Source organism: Miniopterus schreibersii, assembly GCF_964146895.1.
Source record: "Miniopterus schreibersii genome assembly, chromosome: 10".
Classification (NCBI taxonomy): Eukaryota; Metazoa; Chordata; class Mammalia; order Chiroptera; family Miniopteridae; genus Miniopterus; species Miniopterus schreibersii.
In genome coordinates this window covers 52,871,039-52,898,747 of record NC_138110.1, presented here as the reverse complement: position 1 = coordinate 52,898,747, position 27,709 = coordinate 52,871,039, and the positions used below count along the sequence as shown (strand labels likewise).

Sequence of the window (27,709 nt, the reverse complement as noted above, 5' to 3'; positions counted from 1 at the left end):
CTGGAGGGTTATGGGGACGGCATGGGTTTGGGGAAGGGGCAAGCTGGCGGTGGAGTCAGAGGCAGGGAAGCATCAGCAGTGAGAAGGGCCTGACTTTGAACCTGCATGGCCATTCTGTCATTGAATGATGTCATTTTTCCTCCTTTTCCCGGACCTGTGGAGACAAGCACGTACATTGATTCGATGCATAATTCTGAGCTATTGAAATTCTGACCTGTTGACTGTACATATCTTTAGTCTATTTTCATAATACTTTGTGCTTCTAACCTAGGTTTACCAATACTCAGTGAATCTATTCAGAATGACTGTACAAATTTAAAAGCCCTGGCAAATCCCTTCAAGCATAGCCCGTCTCTGCTTCTTACCCTGCTGATCCTTCTTTGCCGCTGACTGAGGCCTGACACCTGAGCTCAGCTACCATGATGGTGCCACCCTCTCTTACCTTCTTCAGTTGTTTCCCTTCCCCTTACTCTGCATTACAGACCAAGTCACAGAGGAAAGGAATTTGAGAGTATAAAGTGATAATAATTGATTGTGTAAGTACAATTTAACCTAAACTTTGCATGGGTTTAAAGCATTAAAAGTCTCTATGATCTTTTCATCATCATTTCCTCTAAACCAGGGATTGGCAAACTATGGTCCACATGCCAAATCTCGTCTGCCACCTGGTTTTGACCAAGTTTTATTGAAACGTAGTCATGTCCATTCATTTACATAGTGTCTGTGACTGCTTTTGTGCTACAGAAGCAGAGTTGAATATTTGTGACTGAGACCATGTGACTCCCAAAGCCTGAAATTTTTGCTGTCTGGTCCTTTACAGGCAGAAAAAGTTCTCTAACCCCTGCCCTAAACCCTCTGCTTTATGACTGATTAATTCATTTAATTAATTTTTCTTCAGTGCCTATTGTATCCCAGGTACTTTGGTAGATGCCGAGACTACAACAGGGAATGAAGGAACAGTCTTTGCCCTGAAGGAACTCACTATCTAGTGTAGGGGACAGACCATTAATTATACTTTGGTATATGAAATGAGTTCTAAAATAGAGGTAATGTAGGGTGGTGTTGAAGCAAAGTGGAAGAGTATTTAATTTAGACTGGGGATTACTGAAAATTTTCTGGAGAAGAAAGGCAGGCAGGTTGGCAAGTGAGTAGGGTGGGTTGGAGATGTTCCAGAGAGGGAGTAATGCTCACAAATTCCTAGAGGCAAGAGAAAGGCCCTGAGTTCAGGGAAACTGCAGCTGGTTTACTGTGACTGGAACAGACAGTTCCTGGGCTGTGGTTCTTAGGAGTCCCCTCTAAGTTTCACCTTTCAGGTATTCATATTTATAATCAACCCTTTGTTTTTAAAGGGCAAAGGTTTTCTTTTTGTTTTGTTTTGGGGCCAAGGCCCACTCATCATCTGCGTTTGGCCTCTAATCAGAACCATGCAGATGGGACAGAGTAATAATACTGCTGGTGGGTGTGTAAGTCGTATAGCTTGTCTGGAATGTAGTATGTGTCGAGTTCGAAAAGTTCAAACCATTCACCCAGTAAATTCCGCTTCTAGGAATCTGGCCCAAGACAGTAATTGCAGATATAGGCAAATTATGTTCCAGAATCTTTTCAAATGTGTTACTTAAAATTGTGTGTGGGGGGGGGAAAGCTGGATTAATTTAAATGTTTAGTAGCAGATGCGTGGTCAAATAAATTATACAACTATTGGGTGGAATACTACACCATACAAAAACATTAAAAGTCCTGTTTTGGGGGAAATATTTAGGATATATTATTGAGTGAAAAAGAAGGAATCAAAATTATAGCATGACTCCAGTTTTACCAAAGTAAAAAAATATATTGTCATATGTTAATATATACATAAAAAAAGACTGGAAAAAAAACCTAGAGAGAAATAAACCAAATATTAAAAGTAGCTATTATTGGTGATAGGATTATAGGTATTTAAATTTTTTTCAAAATTATTTTCTAGTGTTTCTCAGAAAAATAAAATCCCTCTGCAAATACTATTGATGTCATAATGTGTCCTGTAAATTAGGACTTTAAACTATGCATTGTCTTAAGAATCCTTTTTCTCCCTTCCTCCTTTTACTGCTTTTTATGTCCTTAAAAATGGATATTTACAAAATGACATTGTGACTTCCTACTAGTTTAAGTTCTTACTGTGACCTTAGGGTATGTTTCATCTCCTAAACTCAAGATTGAAGCACCCTAGGTATATTGTGCTTGGTGTTACATAAATTATCAAGTGAATGCTATGAACTAAATTTAGTTTTTCTTTTTTTTTAAGTAGCGCATGTGATTTGTTAGGAGGGTTTGTTTTGCAGTAATAAGCTGCTGACCTCTAATTGTTTTCTTTGACTCTGAGTGCCCTATCTTCTTTTTGTTTGAAGGGCTTTAATTATGCAGATGATTATAATCACTGTGTAATATATCTAGGCTAACCCATTAACATGTGTTATGCATGCACAGGTTATGGAAAAATCTGAATTTTTAAAAAATATATTTTTTTTATTGATTTTAGAGAGAGAGGAAGGGAGAGGGAGAGAGAGAGAAACATCAATGATGAGAGTCATTGATCAGCTGCCTCCTGCACGCCCCCTACTGGGGGTCAATCCTGCAACCCGGGCCTGTGCCCTGACCAGGAATCGAACCTTCGATCTCTTGGTGCATGGGTTGATGCTCAACCACTGAGCCACACTGGCCAGGCAGATCTGCCTTTTGTAATTTAAAGAATTAATTTTGTTCCTAATGTAATTTTCATTTTTCAAGTGCTAATTAATTCAATGGGTTGTTTGTTCAGTTTCTGAGCTTGGATAGTTTTAGCATGCCTAATGAGAAAATGCATCTTTTATTATAGTCATAAAAAAGACATTTAAAAAAAACTTCAACAGTCACAGCTGAATGATATTAAATATACTCAATTCACAAGCAATCTGCTGCACGTCTTATAATCCAGTTTTTGAGTCACAAGTTTGACAGATGTACCACTTATTTTGAGATCTTTACCTCTTATTATTTTAGGAGTTATTTAAACTTTTCATTATGGAAAATTAAAACATACACAGTTGCACAGAATAATATCATGACTCCAATGGACCTATCACCCAGTTTCAAAAATGATTAACTCACTGCCCATCATATTTCAGTCCCCCTCCCAAGGAAAGTAACAAGCTGGATTAACTTAAAGCAAATCTTAAGCATTATATCATTTCTTCAGAATTGATTTTTAAACATTTAAAGGAAACTCTTTGACTAAGCCTGACTCAGACACTATCTGTGTTGTTTTGGATAACTCACTTTCCTTGTATGGGCCTCAGTGCCCTAATCAGTAAAATTAAAGAATTATTTTTTATTTATTTTTTAATGTTTATTGAATTTATTGGGGTGAGATTGGTTAATAAAATTATATAGGTTTCTGGTGTACAGTTCTCCAACACATCATCTGTGTATTGTGTGTTCACCACCAAAAGTCAAGTCTCCTTCCATCACCACTTATCCCCCCTTTGCCCTCTTCTACCTCCCCCACCCCACTTTCCCTCTGGTAATAACCATACTGTGTCTGTGTCTTTGAGTTGGGTTTTTTTGCTTAATCCCTTCACCTTTTTCACCCAGCCCCCAGCACTCCTCCCCTCTAATAGCTGTCAGTTTTCTGTATGAGTCTGTTTCTATTTTGTTTGTTTATTTTGTTCATTAGATTCCACATATAAGTGAAATCATATAGTATTTGTCGTTCTCTGAATGGCTTATTTCACTTAGCATGATGCTCTCTTGGCCCATCCATGCTGTCACAAAAGGTAAGAGATTTCCTCCCTTACGATGGAGTAGTATTCCATTGTGTAAATGTCCCACAGCTTTTTTATCCACTCATTTACTAATGGGCACTTGGGCTGCTTCTAAATCTTGGCTATTGTAAATAACACTGCAATGAGCATAGGGGTACATATATTCTTTCGAATCAGTGTTTCTGTTTTTAAAAATATATATATTCCTAGAAGTGGAATCGCTGGGTCATAAGGCTAAAGACTTTTTAAACTTATGTATTTTTCTTATAGCTCTAATAGTCCACGCATTTATAAGAATCATATAACTCATGACTAATACTAGGCATCCTTGTTGGGGCCCTCAGGGGTTCTTTCCAGAGCAGTCTTTAGATCATTTCTCATTTCCGTAGTATGTGTGTGGTACAGCCCAGGAATTATATTTCTAGAAGTTGACTCTTTCCCTTACATGGGCAGAAGCCATTCCTAAGCTATGTCCTTGAGTCTTGGCTCCTATTTTTCTGCTGGGAGTTGAGTTCTATCTCCCCTTTATCAATGTGTCTTGGCTCCTGTCTTTATCCCAATTCCTGTTCCCACATCAGCCTTCAAAGTAGTCTCTATGGTTTGGTTTTCCCAATGGGCCTCCTTGCTTTTGCCATCTGCATATTTTTCTGTCTTGGTTTTAGACACTACAACGGTTTTTTTTTGTTTGTTTTGTTTTTTTTAACCTTGAATTTCTATGTGTTTGGAGCAAGGGGGGCAGGCCTCTAGTGCTTCAGCTCTTCCAGTCATCTTGACCTGTCTACAGCAATGATATTTGTATACTTTTCTCTATAAGGGAACAGACTCAGAGAGGCTGTTATTTGCTCACGGTCACACAGCAAGGAAGTGGAGCTGGGAATTGAAAGAACTTGAGAGTCTGTGCTCCTTTCACTCTATTAAACTCCTGATTTGTTTTGGATGGGCATTAGATCCATACTACACAACTTACCAAAATTCATGGTAAGACTAGTGCTGGCTTCTGGATTCCAGAGATATTTATTTTTAGAAAGAATTACTATGTATAAATTATTTCTTTATTATACTCAGGAGGATAGACATTATAACTGTTAATAATTATTATTAATGTTTAGGAACGTAATATATACCAGGCTCTATGCTTAATCCTTTATAAGCATTTCACATATATTAATCATTACAACCATGCCGTGTGATAAATACAGCCATATAGTCCCCCCACACCCCAATTTTATGGGAACAGAAACTAAATTGCAGAGAGGTTAAGTTACTTGGTCATGATTACATAGTAATAGAAGAGCCAAGACTGGATGCCAGATATTTTTATTTCAAAGTTCATGCTCTTAACCATTATATTATACTGCTTCTCAGCAGAGCCCTTTATTAAGTTTTTGAGGGACAGGACTAAGACTCATGTTACAGGTCCTATGTTGGGAGGCCTCAGCCTACATGAACATACCTGTCCTTGCTGGTTATTTGAATAACGGGTCTCTCTACATGTTTCCCCAGGATTTCCAGAAGCAGAGGGTGGATGATTTTCAAAGGGCGTCTGCCTCTGTTGATAGGTTAGTGATGTTGTTACATGAGGGAGTATGTTTTGATTGTATATATCTGAATCTGCAGTAAAGAATAAGATTGCATTTGGAGGAAGGAGATTAGAGTGGGGTGAGATTTGATTGCTTTATAGGACACCTCCAGAACACCTGTAAGAACCATATTGGTAAACCATGGCCCGCACTACTTTGGAAACACATATCTGGATAAAATGTCAGTGTGAGGACTTTGGAAGGTGTCTGCTATTTGTTTATGTAAGTGGTTTTTTTTATAAGGTCTATAGAAGAACTTTATTTGCCCCAAGAATAGAAGGACATATTCCTGAAGTGATATGTGAGGTCCTGTCAGTGTTAGGATCATTATACTTCCTTTGGCCAGTAGAGGGAGCTCTGTAATAGGTTATGAGTTAAAAATGCATTCCCATTTGTCTTCACAAATCTCCATTCTATGGTAGGCTTTCTTCAAGATTAGCACCATTATTTATTTTTAAATCTGTTTTAAGTAACCACAGCAACACTAGGGCAATGTCTTTATTTTATGTAGGTAGGAGTTTGGATACTTCATACTTGGCAAAGTTCAAGTAAGACTGAAGCCAGACAAAACCTGTCAGAATAGTTTAAACTTTTCTTCTCTCTTCCCAGATTTCTCAGAATTCTTAACCAGAATTGATGTTCTCTGTATGTATCATGGTACCATGCATATAGTTTTGAAACTCTCATCATCTAAAATGGCCCTAACCAAGTGATTGAATAAACTTAAAAAATAAAACTTCAAATTATTGTGCGGAACTGACTTGGGGAAAATTATTTTATGTCTCAAAATAAATATTAATAATGACAACTTATAGTTTTTGTTGCCTAGCCTCTTTGGTTTTCATCTAAGTCACTTCCATGTTGCCTACACAAAAAGTCTAATGCTTGCTTGCTTGCTTTTGTGCTGATTTGCTGTAGTTCTTATGTAGATACCAATGTTTTGTCAGTTTTATGCATTGTAAATATTTTTTCCCAGCTTGTGACTTGTACTTTTAATTTTGCAGGGTCTTTCCTTATATGACATGAAGTCATATATGTCTGAATTTTTTTATACACTATGCTTTTTGTGTCTTCTTTAAGAAATTCTTCGCTGCCTAGATGTCTGATAGTCTCATATTTTTTTCTATTAAGTTGTAAAGTTTTACTCTTCACATTTAGGACTTTATTTAATTTGTCAGGCACTTGTTTTTGTTTACAATATGAACTATAGTTATCTACTTTTATTCTTTCCATCTGAAAGACTTTTTTTCTCCCTTCATTCAGATGTTTGGTTCTGTTGTCTTCTCAGGCCTTCTTTGACCATCTATCTAAAAAAATTCTCCTTTCTCATAGATTACTACTTGAAATTTAGATCATTAGTCTTCCATATAATTTTTAGCCACAAATTTCATAAAATAGCACTGGGACTTTGACTGAATTGCATTGAATACACAGATTAATTAGGCAGATTTGCCATCCTTATGAAGTTAATTCTTCCTGTTCATGAACGTGGTTTATCTTTTCATCTGTTTGGCTTGTTTCTTCTATCTTTAGATAACTTTGTAATTTTATCCACAAAAATGTTTTAGATCTTTTGTTAAATTGATCTTTTTGGATTGTTTTATTTGTTTTAGGTTTCCTGGAGGTATTTTTTTTTTACTTGTTTATGAAGGCAGTCTTAATTGTCTGTGAATTACAATCTTAGTTTTTCTTTTTGCTCTTTATATTTATATATTTTTTGGTCTTACTAAGACTTCCAATATGGTTTTATTTATTTATTTATTTAGGTAGTTAATCCTCATTTGAGGATACTTTTTCCATTGATTTTTTAAAATATGTTTTTATTGATTCTAGAGAGAGAGGAAGGGAAAGGGATAGAGAGAAAGAAACATCAATGAGAGAGTAACATCGATGAGAGAGAAACATTGATTGGCTGCCTTCTACACGCCCCCTACTAGAGATTGAGCCTGCAGCTGGGCATGTGCCCTGACTGGGAATCTATCCAGTGACCTCCTGGGTCATGGGTTGATGCTCAACCACTGAGCCACACCAGCCGGGCAAGAGATTTCATTTTTTAATCAAAGTTGGTGTTAAATTTTATTGTTTTTTTAGTTGAACACTGTGCTGCTTAGTTTTGCTGCTTATTAATGTATTCAGTTAACACTGTCGTTTTCCCTCTTAAGTTCTGTTTTAGCTGCATGCCATAAGTTTTTGTATGTGGCACATTGTAAATCTTTTTTCCCAACTGTGGTGCTTTGGGCTTTTTACATATTTCTTTTTTAACCCATGAATTACACAGAAGTGCTTTTAAAAATTAAATGTGTGAATTTTAAAAACTGCTTATTTTTAATTTTCAGTTTCAAAGTATTGGGTTAAAGATTATTGTCTGTGTGATATCAGTTCTTTGGTATTTTCTTGAGACATTTGTGCCCTAGCATGTCAGTAGTATGGTTTCTGATATTGGTATTTGGTGTTATCAAGACTCACAGTGTGATGATAAAGAGACAGAGTTTTATAAGCTGGTTAGCCACACTGATGGAAGGATAAAGCAGGTGTAGTAAAATGTTAACATTTGAGGGATCTGGGCGAAGGGTTGTCTTTGTGACATTGCAAGTTTTTTGTACATGTAGCATTATGTCAACATAATGTATTAAATGATTTTCAATCCATGGTTTTCAGTTTTTAGAAATGTGTCTCAAGAGGCTACTTTGAGATAGTTTATAAATGGAAAGAATTTCATTTAAGAGTTTCCTAATAAAATATCTTGAGGTTGTTGGTTTTTACTAACTGATTGAGGTATTATTCCTTTCATTAATATTGATAGAAATATGTGCTTTAGAAAATCAGGCATATCACGGAGGTTTAGGAAAATGTTAATTAGTATTACTGTATGTAATTCTAAGTAATCTCTTGGGCAGTGAATACCATTAGTACTGTGAAAATTTGGAAATTTTGTAGGTACTGTCTCCTGTGTATTATATATTAAATGATATGATATGTGGGTTTTGTTGGTATGTCTTAATATGCAGAAAAATAGTTTCACCATTCCGTTCTCAAGCAAATAATATTTTTTTAAAAGAAGAGAATTTCTCCTGTGTTTTATTTGATCATTATCAAATAGGTCATTAATATGTAGGAGCTAAAATGAAAACTTCTAGTTCTGTACCAGAAGCATAGAAGGAATCCAAGCTTTCAAAACTTTAAAAATATTTTGGTAAATAAAGTATATTATATTATATCTATTTGGTAAATATAGGCTTTAATAATGCTTTATATGTAAAGTATATTTGAAAGCAAAAAAAATATTTTTTCAGAGGCAACAATAACAAAAAAATCTTGGAGCAACTGAGATAGCCTGATTTGCATAAATTTATAGTTTAGTAGTTAAATGCTGTTGCCTCACATGAGGAAATGACAGGCCAAAGAATGACCACTTAAAGTAATATGTACCCCGTGTACTAAAGACTCGACATGTAGTTCTCCCCTCCTAGGGCACACTGGCTCTGTGACTCACGGCTTTCTTGTCCTCACCACATTCCCAGGAGATGCAGAGCAGAGCTCCCCTCCTTATGTCCAGGCCTCTGAGGCCACAAGGGGTGGCAGAACTGGAATGACTGAATTGAAAGGTTGTTTCCACTGACTCAAAGCCTTTCAAATTAGACTCAGTGAACTAAAGGGGATGAAGGGAAGTTTTTCTTTAAAGCTTGCACTCTGTTCATAAATTTCTAATTTTTATTTTAGAGCAATTGCCACATTAATCTCTTTGAAATAGAATTTTAAAGCATAGTGGCATAATTAAGTTGGGGTAACTTAGAAGCATGTTTTAGGTAAATTACTGTGATGATGTTATATGGTAAAAACATTCTGTATTGCTAGTTCCCCAGAAAGTCCTAAGTTTTATGAAGACACCTAGTGTTGTTCTGAGTTTCCTCATGTTAAAACCAAAGTCCAGGCTCTTGTTGAAGTGATTTTATTTCACCACCATCCATTAGATACTAATTTCGGAGCTGCATAAGATGGAAATTCTTGACTCACAGCCTATTTTCTCTCCACCTGCAGTTGTTTGAAGGGGGTTGTTATAACATTGCCTCCCTTGTGTGATATCTGTCTCATTCTCTCGGACTCAGATGATAGCATTTGCAAGGATGGTAAACAGAACATAAAGGACTGCAGGTATTTTAGCACTTCTTTTACCACAATAGGCTTACTGTCCAATTTCTGATCCCCAGGATGTTTAAAACTATCATCAGAATATTAAGTGTTCATGTAGCCTAGCCACTCCCCAGTCAGCATCATATGAGAGCTTCAGATAGTGTTACTGTAGTTATACCTACCAAAGCTAAACTTAAAACATTTAGTTTTTTTAGAGTCATATCTCTGAGTAAAAGCAAGAGGAAAAAAAATGAGTGGTGCAAAGAACAGTAATTTGTGGAATCAGTAATTTTGTTTGAGACTTGGCTCAGAGTCTTATGGACTGGATCAGCTTGGGCAAGTTATTTCCTTTTTTTTGAGTCTCAGTTTCCTAGTCTGAAAAAGTAGGGCCTAAAAGTTCCTACTTTGTTGGGTTGTGAAGATCAGATAATATATGTAAAATACTTAGCATATAAATGCTCAAAAGTGGTAGGTAGTTTATTAATTATGTGAGTCTTTTAATGTATGACAGTGGCGTTTTCATTGGACCTAAAATTTCCTTGAACAAGGCTACTTTTCAGCATCCTGATTCCTTTCCTCTTGCTAGTTAGGGTTTTAGTTTTCACTATTGCTATTATTGATGTTTTGTAAATGCCACCTCTGTGTCTGAACACTGGCCTGAAAATGGTCAATCTAAAAGAAGGTCACTTTTCAGTTTCAGTAATGTTTTTAAAAATGTGCTGAGGAGAGAGGGAGGGAGAGAGGGAAATTTCTTGTAAATAAGATGATAGGTGTTCTGAGAATCTGTTAAATAGCTCAAAATACAAGATGGTAGATTTTAAGGAAGGCTAGACTTTGGATCCACATGAACCTTCCTTTGTAGAGTTTCAAACTCTTATCTTACTGTGGAATGTATTACTAACTGGAATTTTTTTCCATTCCTAAAAGAGTCACTGTGGTTCACTGGGCATTTATCAAAAGCTCCCTCCTGGGTGAGATTTACAATAGAAGAGCAAACATCTTGGTCCTTTGACTTTTCTCACAGTTGCACAAATAATTCAAGGTCATTGTGCCAGAGTGGAGACTAGATCCTAATTGTTTGTGCAGTTTTTCTAACTATGTCCAGATGTTGGGCCCACTTTTTATCTTTGGAAACCATTCACATTCTTGATTCTTTTGGAATGAGCCAAAAAGCACAGACTCTTGGTGCCTGAAAATTCATTCAAAACACCCTGCCAAACCACATGTTAGGATATGAAAGTACCAGATTTCAGTGTAACATGGGCAGAAGGCTCAAGACCTATCTTGGGGACGATAAGGTTCTCCATCATAGTTCAGTTGGTGAAAGGCAAGCCAAGAGGGGGCAGTAGCGTGATGGAAATGAAGAGCAAAAGAAAAGAGTTCCAGAAGATATACTTTGTCTCTTATGCCTGAGAGGCAGGTAAACCAGTTTCATTCAGTTAGGGGGATATATTTCTCTGGTGCTCTAAGCTGTTTTGGGCTACCTACTTCTCTTGTTCAGCTAGAAAATGGAGATGCATTTTGATAAACTTAAGTGGATCTATAAACAGAAAGTAAATGATTCTCTTAAGTGTTTATGTTCTAAAAAATATCATTTGGAATCAGTATTTGTTAAAAATAATTATTTAATGCCAAGCAGGAAGTATTTATTAGGTAGTCACTATGTGACATTACTGTGTACTGTACAAAAACCAACTGAGACATTTACTGCTGACTAGGAATTTATAGGTAAAAGGGGAAGATGACAGTTATTATGACCATTATCTAATATTTATGGAGTGCCTACTCTACTGTACCTGTTCTTTCTGATTTCTTATATGGATGAAGCATCACCTAAGTGCTTCAGATAATGTTATTTGATGATGACATACCTTAGTTAAGGCTACAGGACCTCTACATATGAAGGTAATATAATCCTGGGCCAAATGCTGGGTAAATAGTATAGAAAAGTGTTAAAGGATTTGTAAGAAGGAAAGCAAAGACATGGATATACAGAAAGGTTAGGGGAGGATATTCCAGGCAGCTGCTATGTCAGAAAGGTAGAAAAAAAAACATTGAATATTCTGTGTGGCTGAAATGGATGTTGACTGGATATTGGAGAACACTGAATGCCAAAGTAAGGAGTTTGAACTTGATTCTGTTGGTAATAGTGTAGTGTAAAGACATTTTTATCAGAAAAGTGATATTAGAAAAAGAAAAGAAGTGATAAAGCGTTTTTTTAGAAGAGTCGGTTGGATGATTTGGAGTTTGAAAAGACCGGAAAAGGTGAGACCAATTAGGAAATTGTTAAAATAACAGTACTATGGGTTATTCTCACCTGTAAGCCTTTTGTATGTTTTCAGATGTGTGGCCTCTATTTCTGTAATTAGTAACCCTTTGAAATTTGGATTTAGATCTCTGAATACATATATGATAGCTCACCAGGCATGAAGAACTAGAGCACCATTGCCCAGAAGTCAAGTCAGATTACAGAGAGGCAGTTATCCAAGCTGGCTAACTGGAAGAGTTATTTCAGTTGGGCTCCAGGTAATTTGATAACTTGTGATTCCAGTAATTCTTAGTGGTTTCAAAGAACATTCAGAGGGACATTTATGACCACACACACAAACTTGAAGAATAACTTGTTTAATTAAATGAGTTAATACATATATGTTCCCAGTAACAAGACCAAAACCAAAAACCACACACACATAATAAATGCCAGTTTGAAAAGCAAAACAAGTGACCTTATGATAAGGCATATTATTCCAAGAAGGAAAAGAAGTTGAGGGATTATGCAAGTCTTTTTCTTGCAAATATTCATGTGTGAAACAGAAGAAAATGCAGGCTTTGTCCAGTTTTCTAGTTTAAAACTAGAAAGAATTAACTACTATTAATTACTGGAATTAATTACTATTATGCTAGAAAAGAGTTATTGTTATAGAAATTAAGGAGAGAGTAGATTGACCATTGTGGTTTACTTAGCGACAATCTTAAAAATGAATGTTTAAAATGGGAGGGCATAAAGTTTATTGTCTAGGTGATGGTCATTCCAAAGGAAAAGATGAGCTTCAGACTTTGGTCAAGCTCCTTCCTGGTTATGATGACCTTGGCATTGTGTTACAGCTCAGATGAATCCAGAAATAAAAGTAGTAGTAGAGGAAAGAGGTCCTACTGTTTTTGTAAATTGAGTCATTGATATATAACTTGCATACCATATACTTCACTCATTTAAAGTATGCAGTTCAGTGATTTAACACTCCATAAGTTTTTACTAAGGACTGTTTTTGCCATTGCTTCTCATTTAGAATTTTGTTTAAAATGAAGAGAATATACTTTCACTAATATCCCTTACTGTGCCAACAGAAGGTCTTAAGTAAATACGTATCTTCAAAATCATGAGGTTGCCGAGGTAGTGTTCAGGACTTTCTATTAAGACAGTGAGAGTATAAGGAGATCTGCAGTGTTAAAAGTGTTATAAATGGTTACTCAGTGCAGTGTGTAGCCTGAGTCCATCCAGGTGACTGTACCCAATTTTGACATCATCCTGTGGATAAATACACACTGGGAAATAAACCAAAGAACCACAGTGTATCTTATACTTTTGTAAACAGTATTTTGTAGATAACTTCAGTTTTTCCAAAAGGTGACATATTTCAGTATTTTGATTACATCCGTGTTAATTTTGAGTAGGCAGAGGTAACCTAACCAACTACCACGATGTTTTGGTACTAAGAGAGATGCGTTCCTTTTTTAAAAATATATCTTTATTGATTTCAAGAGAGGAACGGAGAGGGAGAGAGATAGAAACATCGGTGATGAGAGAGTCATTGATCAGCTGCCTCCTGCATGTCCCCCACTGGGGATCGAGCCTGCAACCCAGGCATGTGATTTCCTGGATCATAGGTCGATGCTCAGCCACTGAGCCACACCAGCCTGGGGTTGAGGGATATACATTTCAATAAAGTTATTGAAATGCAAAAAATGTGCAATTCAGTGGTTTTTAGTGTATTTATAGAGTTGTGCAATCATCACCGTGATCTAGTTTTAACTTTTTTATTATTTTTAAGTTGAGGCATAATCACATATCATAAAACTCAACATTTTTAAAGTAACAATTTTGTGGATTTTAGTGTATTAACAAGGTTGTGCAACCATAACCACTGTCGAATTCCAGACATTTTCATCACCCCCAAAAGAAACCACAGTCCCATTAGCAGTCACTTCTCATTCCCCCTTCCCTTCTCCTCAAGCAACCATTAATCTGCTTTCTGTATCTATGGCTTTGCCCATTCTGGGCATTTTATATAAATGGAATCATACAAAATGTGGCCTTAGTGCCTGGCTTCTTTCACTAAGTTTAATGTTTTCAAGGTTTATCCATTTTCTAGTATATATCATTCCTTTTTATGGCTGAATAATATTCCATCGTGTGGATATATATACCCTGTTTGGTTTACAGTCTAATTTTAGAACATTTTGTTTGATCACTCCCCCAAAAAACTTCACATCCTTTAGCAGTCACTTAATATCCCACCTACCCACCCCAATTTCGTAGCCCTATGCAACCACTAACCTTTCTATCTCTACATATTTGCTTATTCTGAACATTTCATATAAATAGAATTATAGAATATGTGGTCTTTTGTGGCTGGCTTCTTTGATTTAGCATGATGTTTTTGAGGTTCATCCACATTGTACCATGTATCAGTATTTCATTCCATTTTATTGCTTAATAATACTCTACTATGTGAATGTGCCACATTTTATTCATTCATTCATCAGTTGATGGACATCTGGATCCTTCTACTTTTACATAGCATTTTTCAAAGGAAAATAAATATAGGCTAGAGTTGCTTATGAATTCGCCCCTTTGTCCGTGGGCTTAGACAGATTGTCCATTTAGCTTGCCAGGTGCTGCTTACAAAGAAATATGGGCCAGCCCTAGTATAGAAATTCATGCATCTCCTCCATCAGATAAAAGAATCTGAGCAAGACATGGCTATTTCAAAGCTGGACTTTTCTGCCCTCCCTATGGCTTCAGGTTTCTGGTATTATCATTCAACTGAACGTCTTCATTTCCTGGGATACACCTGAAAAAATGCCCTAGCTCACATTGGAACAAAAAGCCTACCAGCCAGCTTAAGCCCTGGGGACAGCATTGCCTTTAATCAGCTTGGAATGATTCTCTTAAGCTTTCAGTACTGACAGGCTGGTGTCCAGCACACTTGATCATCTAGCTCAAAAGAGCTGAAAGGAAAGTTCAAAGATAAGGTTACTGGGAAAATTCCATTTCCCTGCTCTTTCTACACTCAACTTAATGGCAGTTCTGACATGTCAGGAATTTTCATTTTGGTTTTAGAGAGTTTGCAACATGAGATACAGCGAACCAGGTTTAAAACCTGATGATGAGGGTTCGTATTCTCTCCTTGATGGTAACTAGCCATGAAATCTTAGGCAAATTTCTCACCTATAAGGTGGAAGTAGCAATACATACCTCAAAAGGCTTGAGGATTAAGTGAAAATAGTACATTGTCTAGCACCTGGTAGGTGACTAATAAGTGCACATTTTCTTCCCTCCTACTTTCACGTTGGTCATGAAATTGTGCTGAGACTGTCATGTGAAAGCAAATGTTCTCATTTTTTCATGTAAACAGTGATAGATGTTAGACAAATGATTATACTCTAACAGGCACATTCCTTTGATGTTTATGCCATGTTTTATCTATTTATTCTTAAAGATTTTTTAAAAATTGATTTTTTTAGAGAGAGAGGAAGCGAGAGGGAGAAAGAGAGAGAATACATCAATGTGAGAGTGAAACATCAATGAGCTGCCTCCTGCACGCCTCCTAGCGGGAATTGAGCAGGTAACCCGGGCATGTGCCCTGACCAGAAATCAGACTGGCAAACTTTCAGTGCACAGGACGATGCCCAGCCAACTGAGCCACCCCGGCCAGGGCATTCCTGATTTAAAGACCTGAGTTTCTAAAATCTATCAGTATTGCACCTGAAAGGAATTAAGCATCATAGAAGTACATAGTACTAATTATACAATTTTTATTGTTAGATATGGTGCTTTCTTAACAAAGTGTCCTTATGGTTTTTTGTAGCAGTTCCACAGAACATATTTTAAATTACCTGTTATTTCTATCCAGAAGTTGTTATCAGTCATTTTTCTGTGCATATATAAAGATGGATGGATAAACAAACATGAAATGACAGAAGTAATGAGGAGAGGTTGGTGTATGATATATGCAACTTACTCTTAAACAGTAAGCGTGTATTTTCTAAGACAGGAGATATTCTTGTGTGTGAATTTCCTAAGAAAGAGAATATTCTCTCTTTTTTTCTCCCATTAATCCTCACCTGAGGATACTTTTTCCATTGAGTTTTAGAGAGAATGAAGAGAGGGAGGGAGGGAAGGGGGAGGGGAGGGGAGAGGAGAGAGAGAGAGAAAAACATCGATGTGAGAGAGACACGTCGATTGGTTGCCTCCTGCATGTGTCCCAACCGGGGCCTGGATGTAACTTACAACCCAGGAGTGTGCCCTCTATCGGGAATTGAACCCAAGGCTCTTCAGTGCATGGGCCAACATTCTAACCACTGAGCCACACTGGCCAGGACAGGACATCTCTGTTGTTACCATTCTACCGTTGTCAAGTGACAATTTTTCTAAAGAAGAACTCTCCCTTCTCTCCCCAACCTTCTTCACTTTCAGATTATTACCCTGAGCTCATGGGTTCTTTTATTCAGTTTAATCTTTGATGCTCACTGAGAAAGTGTCCCAGAATTTACCAGTTGAGCCTCTCAAGGTGGCTTCTGTATCCTGTCCCCATCAGTTTTTGAATACTTGCTTGCCGTTTTTTGACACAAAAAGGTGTCCAGGCCCATTTTATATTTTTTCTTCCCTATACCTGGAATTAGCTATTTCTCTTAAGAAGCCTTAGTTCCTTTGAGTGGAGAATGGTCTTTAGAAACCCAGATCTGAGCTCTAGGTGTGCTCATTGGTAATAGGGTGGTGTTGCTTCGAAGCCTTTAATGAAAAAAGCTCAGAATATGCTTTTAAAGTAAATTATGAGTTCATGTTAATACTTTCAGTTCAAATATAACACCACAGGATTCTTCTGGACATTCTCCTGTTTCATATTTTGATATTTAGATATTGCCCGATGTCCTTTGTAGGGCTTAAACTATTTTGCACTGCAGTTCAGCAGTGCAGGAAAGCACGTGTCCCCATATGCTTACCAACAAATAAAAAGTTGTCAAGCTTTTGATTTTTTGTCAATCTGAAATGTAAGCAATTGCATCTCTAAGTGGTTTTGATTTGTTTTTCTTTTTATGGATGAACCTAAGCATTTTTTTCATGTTTAAGGACTAATTGGATATCTTTGTGTACATACTGTCTTTTCAGGTCTTCAGCCCCCCACCCCACCCCCCTTTTTTTTTTTTTTTTTGGTCTTCTCTTTCTTGATTTTCAGAATTCTTTATGTATTTAGGAACTTATCTGTCTAATATATAAAGAACTCTTGAAAAGAAAATTCTTTAAAAAAATTACAATGTTGGTTGCAAACATTGTCTTTCAGTTCATCCTTTGTCTTGGTTCATCGTGTATGTGTGCCTATTCATTTTTAAAAATTTGTGATGTTTTCTTCACACAAAGGGTTATCATCTATCCATTTTTTATTGCATCTGGGTTTTTGCCATAGTTGGAAAGCCTTTTCCACACCCAGGTTTTAAATGTACTCACACATGGTTTCTTCTGGTACTTATGATTTCCATTTTTACAATTAGAACTCTTCTCCATTGGAGTTTTCCTGGTTTAAGGTATGAGGTGTGGATCCAATTTAATCTTTTTCCAAATAACTACCCAGTTGCTTGGATAGCCATGTGGGCTTTCTATTTTGTTTCCAGACTTTCTACTCTGCTCAACTGGTCAGAGTATCTAGGGAGGATATTTTGTATAAAAGTACACTGAACACCTCATATGTCAGCAGTTACTTGGCTCAAGGAGGCTCTCTGGACACTCCTTTCTGATGTCTGGGTTATGTGTGGGCTTGCTGCAGAGTTAGTGCTCCCAGAGAAGGGGGCTAATCAGAAGGACTTAGCTTCCTGACCTGTCAGCAAATCCCAAACACTCCCATTTTTACAAGTTTTATTTTGTTGTAATTCCTTCAGAACTATCTTATGAAATAATACTTTAAATTTAACTTAAAAAATGAATGGTAAACATGAAAAGCACTTAACATCATACCTAGAACAAACAAAAGAAAACACGCACTCAGCATATAATCATTCATTAGTCTTAGCAAATATTTTGTTTAATTCCTAATAAGTGAGGAGGCAACAAACAGTGAAGTGAGCTACTGGCAACATCTGAAGGTGGGCAAATCTGGGATTGGCTGCTGTTGCACTTCGAAGTGGAGATAGTGAGTAAGTGGCAGATGTCTGAGAGGCGGTAATGGTGCTGGCTTGAAACTGGACTAGGCAAGGTCAGGAGATAAGATTGCAGGGAACAAGGGTGCCAGGAGAGAAACACTTGCTGTTCTTTATCGCCTAGACCCCTCCCCACCCATTCCTCCTCCTCCTCCTCTTTTCTTCTGCGAATTTACTGGGATGCTATTTGGATAGCACAGAACCGTGCTCAGAAATAGGATGAAACCAAGATATCTTTTATTTAAATTTTACTTTTCAATTACAGCTTACATTTAATACTATTTTATTTTCGTTTCAGGTGTACAGCATAGTGGTTAGACATTTATATAACTTAAGAAGTGCTCCCCCAGATACCTCTAGTACCCACCTGGCACCATACATAGCCTATCCACTTCTTAAGGCTCTGAACCTTCTGGTCTTTTTTCCTGGTTGCTGAGGAGAAGGGCTGTAGACCCACATGTTCATGGAAAGCACTAAATAAAAACTGTACTTTCTAGTATTAGACTACTAAGCACAAGCACAAAGCCCCTTCAGCATATGAGATAGGTACCTTGAGCTAGCTAGGTTTTTAAGTCATGCCAGGTAAAATTGTTCTTTTTGCTATTGTTACTTGTTGTAACTAGTAGTTGCTATCTTCTGCTCTCATACATAACTGCCCTGCTCGGTAACTGCTGATGCTTTTCTTAAGGATGGTTTGAGGCCCAACCGAAGAATGTCTTCCCTGACCGCCCCAGCTTGCAAGATTTCTCTGTCTTCTGTGCAGCTGTAATTCTTATGATCTGTTCTATCTATTTAATATATATCCTGTACTGTTTTCTTTTAAAAAATGTTTAAAAGAACTGTGGTGTCAGATGGGTACTAGATTTATCGGGGTGTTATCGCTTCATAAGTTATATAAATGTCTAATCACTGGGTTATACATTTGAAACTAATATAATATTGTATGTAACCTGTAATTAAAAAATTAAAAATTATTTAAAGTAAAAAAGAAAAATGTTTAAAAGAAGTAAATAAAATCATCTACAATCTTACTGTCAGAGACAAATCCTGTTGACATTTTGGTATATTTTCTTTCAGCCTTTTTATTTTCTCTCCTGTGAATATGATTTTACAGAATTTATATCATACGGTATATATACTATTGTATCCCATTTTCCCCCTTTACTTTAGCATAAACCATTTATAAGTGGTATTTTATAGGTTACATAATATTTCATAGAGTGGATTGCAATTTACTTGTATTTTCTTCTTCATGCATATTTTTCATTAGTCCAATTGAGATTATGAAAATAAGTGATTCATCCTACTGAGTCACTCCCCCTTCCTACTGCAGTGCCTGTGGAGAACACTGTGGATATAGATGATTAATAAATATGTTTGCTTGCCCTCTGTTTTCAGTCTAATATTATAGAAACTATTTGCTATAAGGGACCCAAAAGTATTATTTGCAGTTTACTCAGTCATTGTGTCACTCAAGTCTTTCCACCTAGAGAAAGGGACCCTGAGGAGATCTTTGTATGTATTTTAGGAGGCCTGTGAATCCTCTGCAATTGTAAGAAACATTTTCAGTGAACACTTCTGCATTTTCCTGCAGTTTTCATTAGATTTTTGAAGAAGTCCTTATCTAACCAAAAGCCGTGGATCCAGAGGCTGGAACCCATCTGGATGGAGATAGATCTATTTATTAAACTTATCTGAAATCTAAGACATTAAATTTTACCTTTTCTTTTTCTTGGTTTTCAGGAAGGGATGAGACCATGCAGCCTGCAAAACCATCGTTTCTTGAATACTTTGAACAAAAAGAAAAGGAGAATCAGATCAATAGTTTTGGCAAGAGTGTACCCGGCCCACTGAAGAACTCCTCAGACTGGAAAGTACCACAGGACGGAGACTATGAGTTTGTAAGTAGTGTTGGAAGTAAATGGTTATGTGTACTGAGGAAAGCGATTTGAAATATCACACATTTAGTTATGTGATTTCACTGAAAGTCCCTGTGCGTTTTCCTGTGCAGCTCAAGTCTCCTCTGGCCACCCCTGGAAGCAGCTCCTGGGCTGAGGGCCTCATAAGTTTGAGACAACATTTGACTGACATTTGAGCAGTTCTGGCTCTCTCAATTAGTGGCATCTTTTTCACTTTAAAAATCCTTTATTCACTTGCCATTTTTCTTTCATTAGTTTGAAATTGGTAATGGTAAAAGAAACATTCAGTCATCAAATGAAAATGCACAATCTTTAATAGTTTGTTTGAGATCGTGAGGCTTTATTTAAGAATTAGACTGGAGGGCAGTTAATGCTGTTTTGTAGTGTCTTTGTTGTTTTGCTAACCATTATCCTAATTTTAGACTTTCTGAGAGGGTTATTCTGAATTTTGCCCAAGGATGAATATTAAGTTGGTCCAAAGTTTCTTATGAAAAACTGGGTGTGTATTTTCCTTTCTCTGCTGTGGAACATTCTCCCTCAGCCACAGACACTTGTTAATGTTCACAGAGATTTAATGAGTAGAGGCAATAAAAAATTTAGAGGAAAAAAAAAGCAAGCTGGGGAGTGTGCATTCCTTTTTTGAATATTTTTAGAAAACAAATTTTCTCTTTAGGAATATTTAATTTTACGTTCTTTTTTTTTAATTTTTACATTCTTAAATTTTGTCATAATTCTGTTGTTGATTATAAGAGCTTAGGCGTTATATTTGGATTCTGGGGGCCTTTCTATTCCTGGCTTTCCACTATCCTACTGACTGGCTTAGAGGAAATGGTGTCACTCTCCCATAACATAATTTCTACTTTTGTGGAGTGGCAGGAATGTCAGAGTTATAGAGCTAATGATAGAGATCTTTTTGAGGACCAGAATAACTCACCTGAAGTTATTTAACTGATTAGGCACCGAACTCATGTTAGAACCCATGTTCATTTGTTTTATCCCCTGTGTTCATTTATTCATTTATTTGTTATCTACTAGGCCTCATCATCTGTCATTACTATCTGTTCACTCATTTCTTTATTAGTTTTTTGAGTATCAATGTGTGCTTGACACTTTTCTAGGAATATAGTAGTGAGTAGACTAGCCAAAACTCCATCCCTCCTGGAGGTTTCATTCTATAAGATGGAAAATAAGGAAGTGTGTGTCAGATAGTGTGTCAGGTAGTGTTAAGTGTTGTAAAAAATACAGAGTGTCCCAAAGAAAAGTATACACGCTTTTCCCGGCCGGGCGTAGCTCAGCAGTTGAGCATCGACCTAGGTAGGATCCAGGAGATCGTGGTTTGATTCCCGGTCAGGGCACATACCCGGATTGCGGCTCCATCCCCAGTCGGGGGCGTGCAGGAGGCAACCGATCAATGACTCTCTCATCATTGATGTTTCTCTCTCTCTCTCTCCCTCCTTTCCTCTCTCTGAAATCAATAAAGATATATTTTTTTAAAAAAGAAAAGTAGCCCGGCCGGGCGTGGCTCGGCTGTTGAGCGTCGACATAGGATCCAGGCGATAGGGGTTCGATTCCTGGTCAGGGCAAATGCCCGGGTTGTGGGTCGATCAGTGACTCTCTCATCATTGATGTTTCTATCTCTCTCTCCCTCTCCTTTCCTCTCTCTGAAATCAGTAAAGATATATTTTTTAAAAAATAAGTAAATAAAAATAAAAAAAGGAACGTATACACACTTTAACAGCTGATAGCTCAATTGATGTTTCTTTTCAGGTTGGAATTAATAATTGTTCAAAGTGTGTATTCATTTTTAGGGGACACCTTGTGTAAAGCAGAAAAGGGAGATTGGTGGTGTAGGAGGGTGGAGAGAGAGGTGGGGGAGGGAAGAAGGGAAGGAGGGGGAGAGAGAGAGAGATAATAGCAATTTAAAATAATGAGTTAAGGCAGCTCTCGGGCCTTGGCGCTAGCGCAGTGAGTCAGAGCCTCTGGAGACAGGCTCATGCATGATTCTGACCCACTAAGCTCATATGGGTTTCTTCTTTCTTTCCAGTCAGATGCTATAGAGATTCAGAGAGAAGGATGTGTTGGTATGTTATTAATATTGCATGATTTTTAAGTTTTCTTTTTACTCCCCCTTTGAGTCTCCTGTACTCTTATTAGAGGTATCAGATAAGGGAAATGCACATTTGTGAGTGACATCTGGCAAAGAAAGAGTCAGCCCATTGAGTGAAGAAAGTACTTTGGATAATCTCACTAAGTTTAGAGAAGGGCGTGTGTCAGACTGGCTGACATATTTCCCTCAACGGTCTCTACAGAGACTTTCTGATTTCCTGGCAGCAGTACTTAATTATGGAAAAAATATTCTCTTTCTTCCTGTGAAGGCAGTTGCTATTTTGAAATGAACTTTTTGCCCAAAATGGCAAATAGGGAGTAATTTAATCATGAATCGCAGGATGTAATGCTGACAGAAATCTTTATATTTTCATGTGAAACTCAATACTTGTTGCATTTCTAAAACGGAATTGCCTCATTTGCCAAGTTGAAAATGCAACATAGATTTCCTTTAATGTTTAATATATATAGCGATTAAGTGCAAATAAGAACGCTTGAGGATATTTTCTAAAATTGGTATTTCATATTCTCTAAACAGATTGCATTTTTGGAAATGAATGCCACTTTTGTGAGAATTCAGACCCTTCCATTTTGCCATTTGTAAAGCCACTAAAGCTGTAAACTTGAATCCAGTTTGACTCATGTATCCTCCAAAAATACACTGAGATTTTAGTCTAAGATGCCTGGGTGCCAGGAGTGGTGAATAAGACAGACAAGGCTCATGCTCTCCTGGAGCTTAAGTGTGGTGAGGGAAACAGACATTGAGTCAGGTCATATATCAATTTGGGTAATAATAATTTAAAGAAAAAAGCTCAGTAAAGAGATAATGTGAGAGGAGGCTTTGCAGGGGATAAGACATTTAGCTAAGACCTGAACAAAGATGGAAGCATGCCATGGGAGGCAGGTGGAAGGACAAACAAGTACATAGGTGCTGAAGCAGGATGTGGTGGATGTATGTAAGGGAGGAATGAAGGCCTATGTGGCTGGAGCAGAGTGACACAAGATAGCAGTTCAGATGTAAACACATCAGTAATCATAGTACATGTGAGCGAGTTAAAATCTCTTGTAAAAAGACAGAGACTCTGGATAAAAACAGCAGTCAAAATACAGCTAAATACTGTTTATAAGAGAAAAAAAAGCACTGAAAAGTTTACAACAAAGGAATAGAAAGAGATACACTAGGCACATACTAAAAAAAGTAGGCCAAACAATATTAATATCAAATAAAATAGAATCCAAGAAAAGCAAATACTGTGTGGGAAAGAGATACATATTGCTAAAAGATATATTTGGTCCAGAAGACGTAAGTCATGATTCCTGTAAAGCATATATATTTCTCCAAAAACCGACAGAAATACAAAGAAGTAGCAGCGACAAAATGATCATAGTTGACTTAAACACTCTTTTTAAAAAGTGAGCTTTCAGTTAGACAAAAACAAGACTAATACAATCAATAATTTAAAAAAGAAAAGAATATCCACAGTAGTTTGAGAAAGAAAAAGAGGGAGGGAGGGAGGGAGGGAGGGGAGGGGAGGGGAGGGGAGGGGAGGGGAGGGGAGGGAGGGAGGGAGGGAGGGAGGGAGGAAGGAAGGAAGGAAGGAAGGAAGGAAGGAAGGAAGGAAGGAAGGAAGGAAGGAAGGAAGGAAGGAAGGAAGGAGAAAGAAATCATACAGGCCACATTCACTTACTGTTATATAATAAAATAAGAAATTAACAGTAATAAAGTAGCCAAAGTCACTTTATCCCTCTAAATATCTCTAAGTATATCTCTAAATAATGCTTGCTTTAAAGATAAAATCAAAATAGAAATTTTCAAACTATTTACAAATGAATTATTAAACTACAAAATTCAGATCCCTATAATTCAAACCTGTGGGATGCAGCAAAATTGGTACTCAGAGGAAGATTTATAGCCTTAAATGTATTTTCTTTTTAGAATACAATCAAGTTTGTAGTTAAGATAAAAGCAAACCCTGGCCAGGTAGCTCAGTTGGTTACAGCATCGTCCTGATACGCCAAGGGTTGTGGGTTTGATCTCTGGACACGTGCATTCATTGGTTGCTTCTTGAATGTGTCCAGACCAGAGGTATACAAATTGATGTCTCTTTCTCCCCCCTTCTTCTCTCTCTAAAAATCAATTTTAAACAAGATAAGAGCAGAACTTAGTGAAATAGAAAATGAAAAAGTTAATTGGTAAAACCAAAAGCTTGTTCTTTGGAGGGGCCTAACATTTGGCAAATTTGATCACCTTAGTAAAGGAAGAAGATAACCAATAAACTCACCTAGAGGAAAGAGAGAATATTACTAGAGATAGAAGAATGTTAGAATGATAAGAGAATGTTACTATTTATGATTTTATATCCATACTCGAAAACCTAGATAGATATGCCTAAACATTGTGCCATGATTGCTTCCTATATGGAAGTGTAAATCTTTAAAAATATCCAAGATATTTTTGAGCAAGAAGAGCAATGGAATTGGACTTACTTCCAGATGTCAAAACTTATAAAACCACAGTAGTGGAAGTATTGTGATATTGGCACAAAAATAGAACATAGATCAATGGTACAGAGACAAGAGTTGAGAAACATACCTGTGTGTATATACGAATTTATTATATAATAATGATAAAATGCAAAATAATGCCAACACGATACTCTTTGTGTAAATTTTTAAAAAGCCACAAACCATGCTACATATTCCTACATATCACCACACATGTAGCGGCATAGATTAGTAAAAGAGGACATACAATTATTAAGGGTCATTACCTTTGAGGAGAGGAACTTTAGTTTTAGCTGTTTTTACAGCAAGAATGTATGACTAATTAACATATTGCTTAAATTAAAAAAAGAGGGAAATACGTTTTTTTAATTTCTTAGATTTTCCTGGTTTTAGTCTAGAGTTAGCCAGAGCATCTGCAGATCTAGATGAACCACAGTACTTTTCAATGTTATTAACTTTGCAAGTATTATTGATTATTAGTTCTTGGCATCCTCAGGTTTTGGAGTAAGTTTCCTGTTTATTCAATGATGTTGTTTCCAGATTTATGACTTATTCCATAAAAAGAGTTGATAGTAGCTGGCCCCCACATATTAACTTCATCTGTTCGCTGAAGTCCTCTATGTGTGCTTTGTGTGAATAGGCAAGACTGAGAGATCCTTGACATCTGCGACTTTATTCTACTCATCTTTGTATTCCTAACACCTAGCAATTGCCTGGCTTAAGGTCGGTACACTGTTTCCAATTAAATTCAGATATAGTCTTTGAATTAATTCAACACATGCAGTCACTACCCTGAGAGAGTTCATAGTGTAGCAGAGAAGATAATCAAATAATTTTGATACATTGTGCTAATAATAATAATAGCTTACATTTATTGAGAATTTACTATGTGCCAAGCATTGGTACTAGTCCTTTCAATACATTATTAGCTCAATCCTCACAATCATCCCATGAGGTAAGCAATGTTATTATTGCCATTTTATGGTTGAGAAAACTGAAGGTTAAAGAGAGTAAGTAATTGATTAAGTTTATGCAGATAGTAAGTGGCACAGCAGGGATTTGAACCAAAGCAGTTGGCTCCAGAAGCCCATCCTCTTAACCACATATACTGTATGGCGTCTCTCTAGACTATTCCGGTAAATTCTGTTTATAAAGTGCATATAAAAAGTGCTGTAGGAGGCCAGAAGAGGGAATAAGAACCCCAGGGAAGGCATCAAGAAGTCTCATTTGAAGGGTATTTTGAAAGATGAATAGAAATTCTTCAGCTAGAGGAGGAGGGAAAGGGCATTCTGGGCAGAGAGGGAAGTGTGAGTGTGGAGGCGTTGAGGAATGTGGAATGCCAGGAATTACTGAGAAACTGTACTTGGAACATACAGTGGGAATGGGGGGGTGAGAAAGAGGGCAGAGGGACTGAAGGAGAGCCTTTCAGGTGAAATAAGTGAGTGCCCAGTGTGCCCTCACTTTTGCTGGAAACATGTGGTCTCTTTAGATTTTCCTTTGGTGAGTCACAGAAATTAAAAATAGAATTCTAAGGAAGCAAAAAGAGCTAATAATCTAATATCTCTCTGAAGTTGTGTGATAATGGGTCCATGAGGATATAAAACCATTAAACTATTAATTTGAAATTAATTTGATAAAAGTAATAGAACCCGAACAAGATTGCTTGCTCCCTTATAAAGTTATAAGCCATTCATAGCTTTTCGTGGTAAGGAAGGGTAAATTTTAGGCCTCAGTTTTCCCTTGGAGGCCGATAGTCACTGATTTTATGTAACTTTATCTTCACCATCTTTTCCTAGATTGGGGCTCCAAATATTATGGTTATGTAGAGATTTCTTTGGGTTTTTATAAAGAAGCTTTACTAAATTATTAGGACATAATTACTTTTTTTTTTGTTAGGTTACACTTTTTGCTTTTGGCTATACACTTTAGAAATTAGACATTTGGTGGGAGATGAGATTATTACCTTATTTAAAATTTAAAGTCATGATTGCTATGGTAGAACAGCTGCTTTATATACCATGTTCAAATTAATATTCTCAAGGATGCAACTTGATGTTTTGTGGGAACCCAGGTATCTATAAATTGAAACTTTATCTGCCATCTTATAGAAACAAAAAAAAACATTCCCAAAACATTCAGTCTTTGAATTTATGGTCCATTTGTTTAAAAATGAATTTTAAAAAATTAGTGATATCCTTAAATACCCCAGCCTCCATTGGTAAGATAGAATCTAATGAAGTTTCCATTACTAAACTATAACAGTCATCAGCTCATGACTAATACTCCACTTCTAATATTCCCACCACTTTCACCACTTGATTATTCTGAAAAAAATCCCTGGCATATTTCACTTTTAAATATTTCCATATGTATCTATAAAGATCCCTTTAAAAAACATAACCACAATACCTTTATCATACCTCTAAAAATTAAGAATAATGATTCTTTAATGCCATAAAATACCTACCATGTCACTGTTCAGTTTTTCCTAGTCATCTCATACTTTTTAAAAATATATGTTTTTATTGATTTTAGAGAGAGAGGAAGAGAGAGGGATAGAGAGATAGAACATTGATGAGAGAGAGACATTTATCAGCTGCCTCCTGCACACCCCCTACTGGAGATTAAGCCTGAAACCCAGGCATGTGTCCTGACCAAGAATCGAACTGGGGACCTCTTGGTCTATGGGTCAGTGGTCAACCACTGAGTCACACAGGCTGGATGCCTTTTTTTTTTTTTTTTTTTACAGTTTCTTTGAATTAGCACCATGCTATAACCAAATGAGCTAACCAGCCAACTTAGTTTGTTTGAATCAGGATCCAAGTAAAATTCATACATTATAGTCAGTTGACAGATCTCTTAAATACTTTTAATGTATAGGTCCCCTCCTTCATGCCCTGCACACACATACACTTTTTGATATTATTGAAGAAATCAGTTGTTGTCCCATACGTTTCCCACATTGTGGATATCGCTAAGTGCATCTAAGTGGTCTGTTGAATATGTTTTTTAAATTTCTTGTATATTGGCAGTTTGATCTAGAATAGAGTTCTTAGGACCCCTTTACACTTTTAAATGTTCTTGAGGACCCCAGCCACTTTTGTTTATGTGGGTTATATCTATTGATATATACTGAATTAGAAATTAAAACTGAGAAATTTTTAAAACTTTATTAATTCATTTAAAAATAATAAACCCATTACACATTAATATAAAGAACATATTTTTAAGAGAAATAACCATATCTCCCCAAACAAAAAGAAATAAATGAGAAGAA

The 27,709-nt window shown here is 36.7% G+C and overlaps 1 protein-coding gene across 1 annotated transcript in view; it reads left to right on the top strand.

Annotated features, from left to right (window-relative positions):
- The window catches only part of STK4 (serine/threonine kinase 4), an 86,402-nt gene that overhangs the window by 26,451 nt on the left and 32,242 nt on the right, over window positions 1-27,709 (top strand). The window contains exon 10 of the mRNA XM_081148554.1: window positions 19,646-19,803. Coding sequence (XP_081004680.1) covers window positions 19,646-19,803 — 158 coding nt within the window. The remainder of the gene's footprint in view (window positions 1-19,645; window positions 19,804-27,709) is intronic.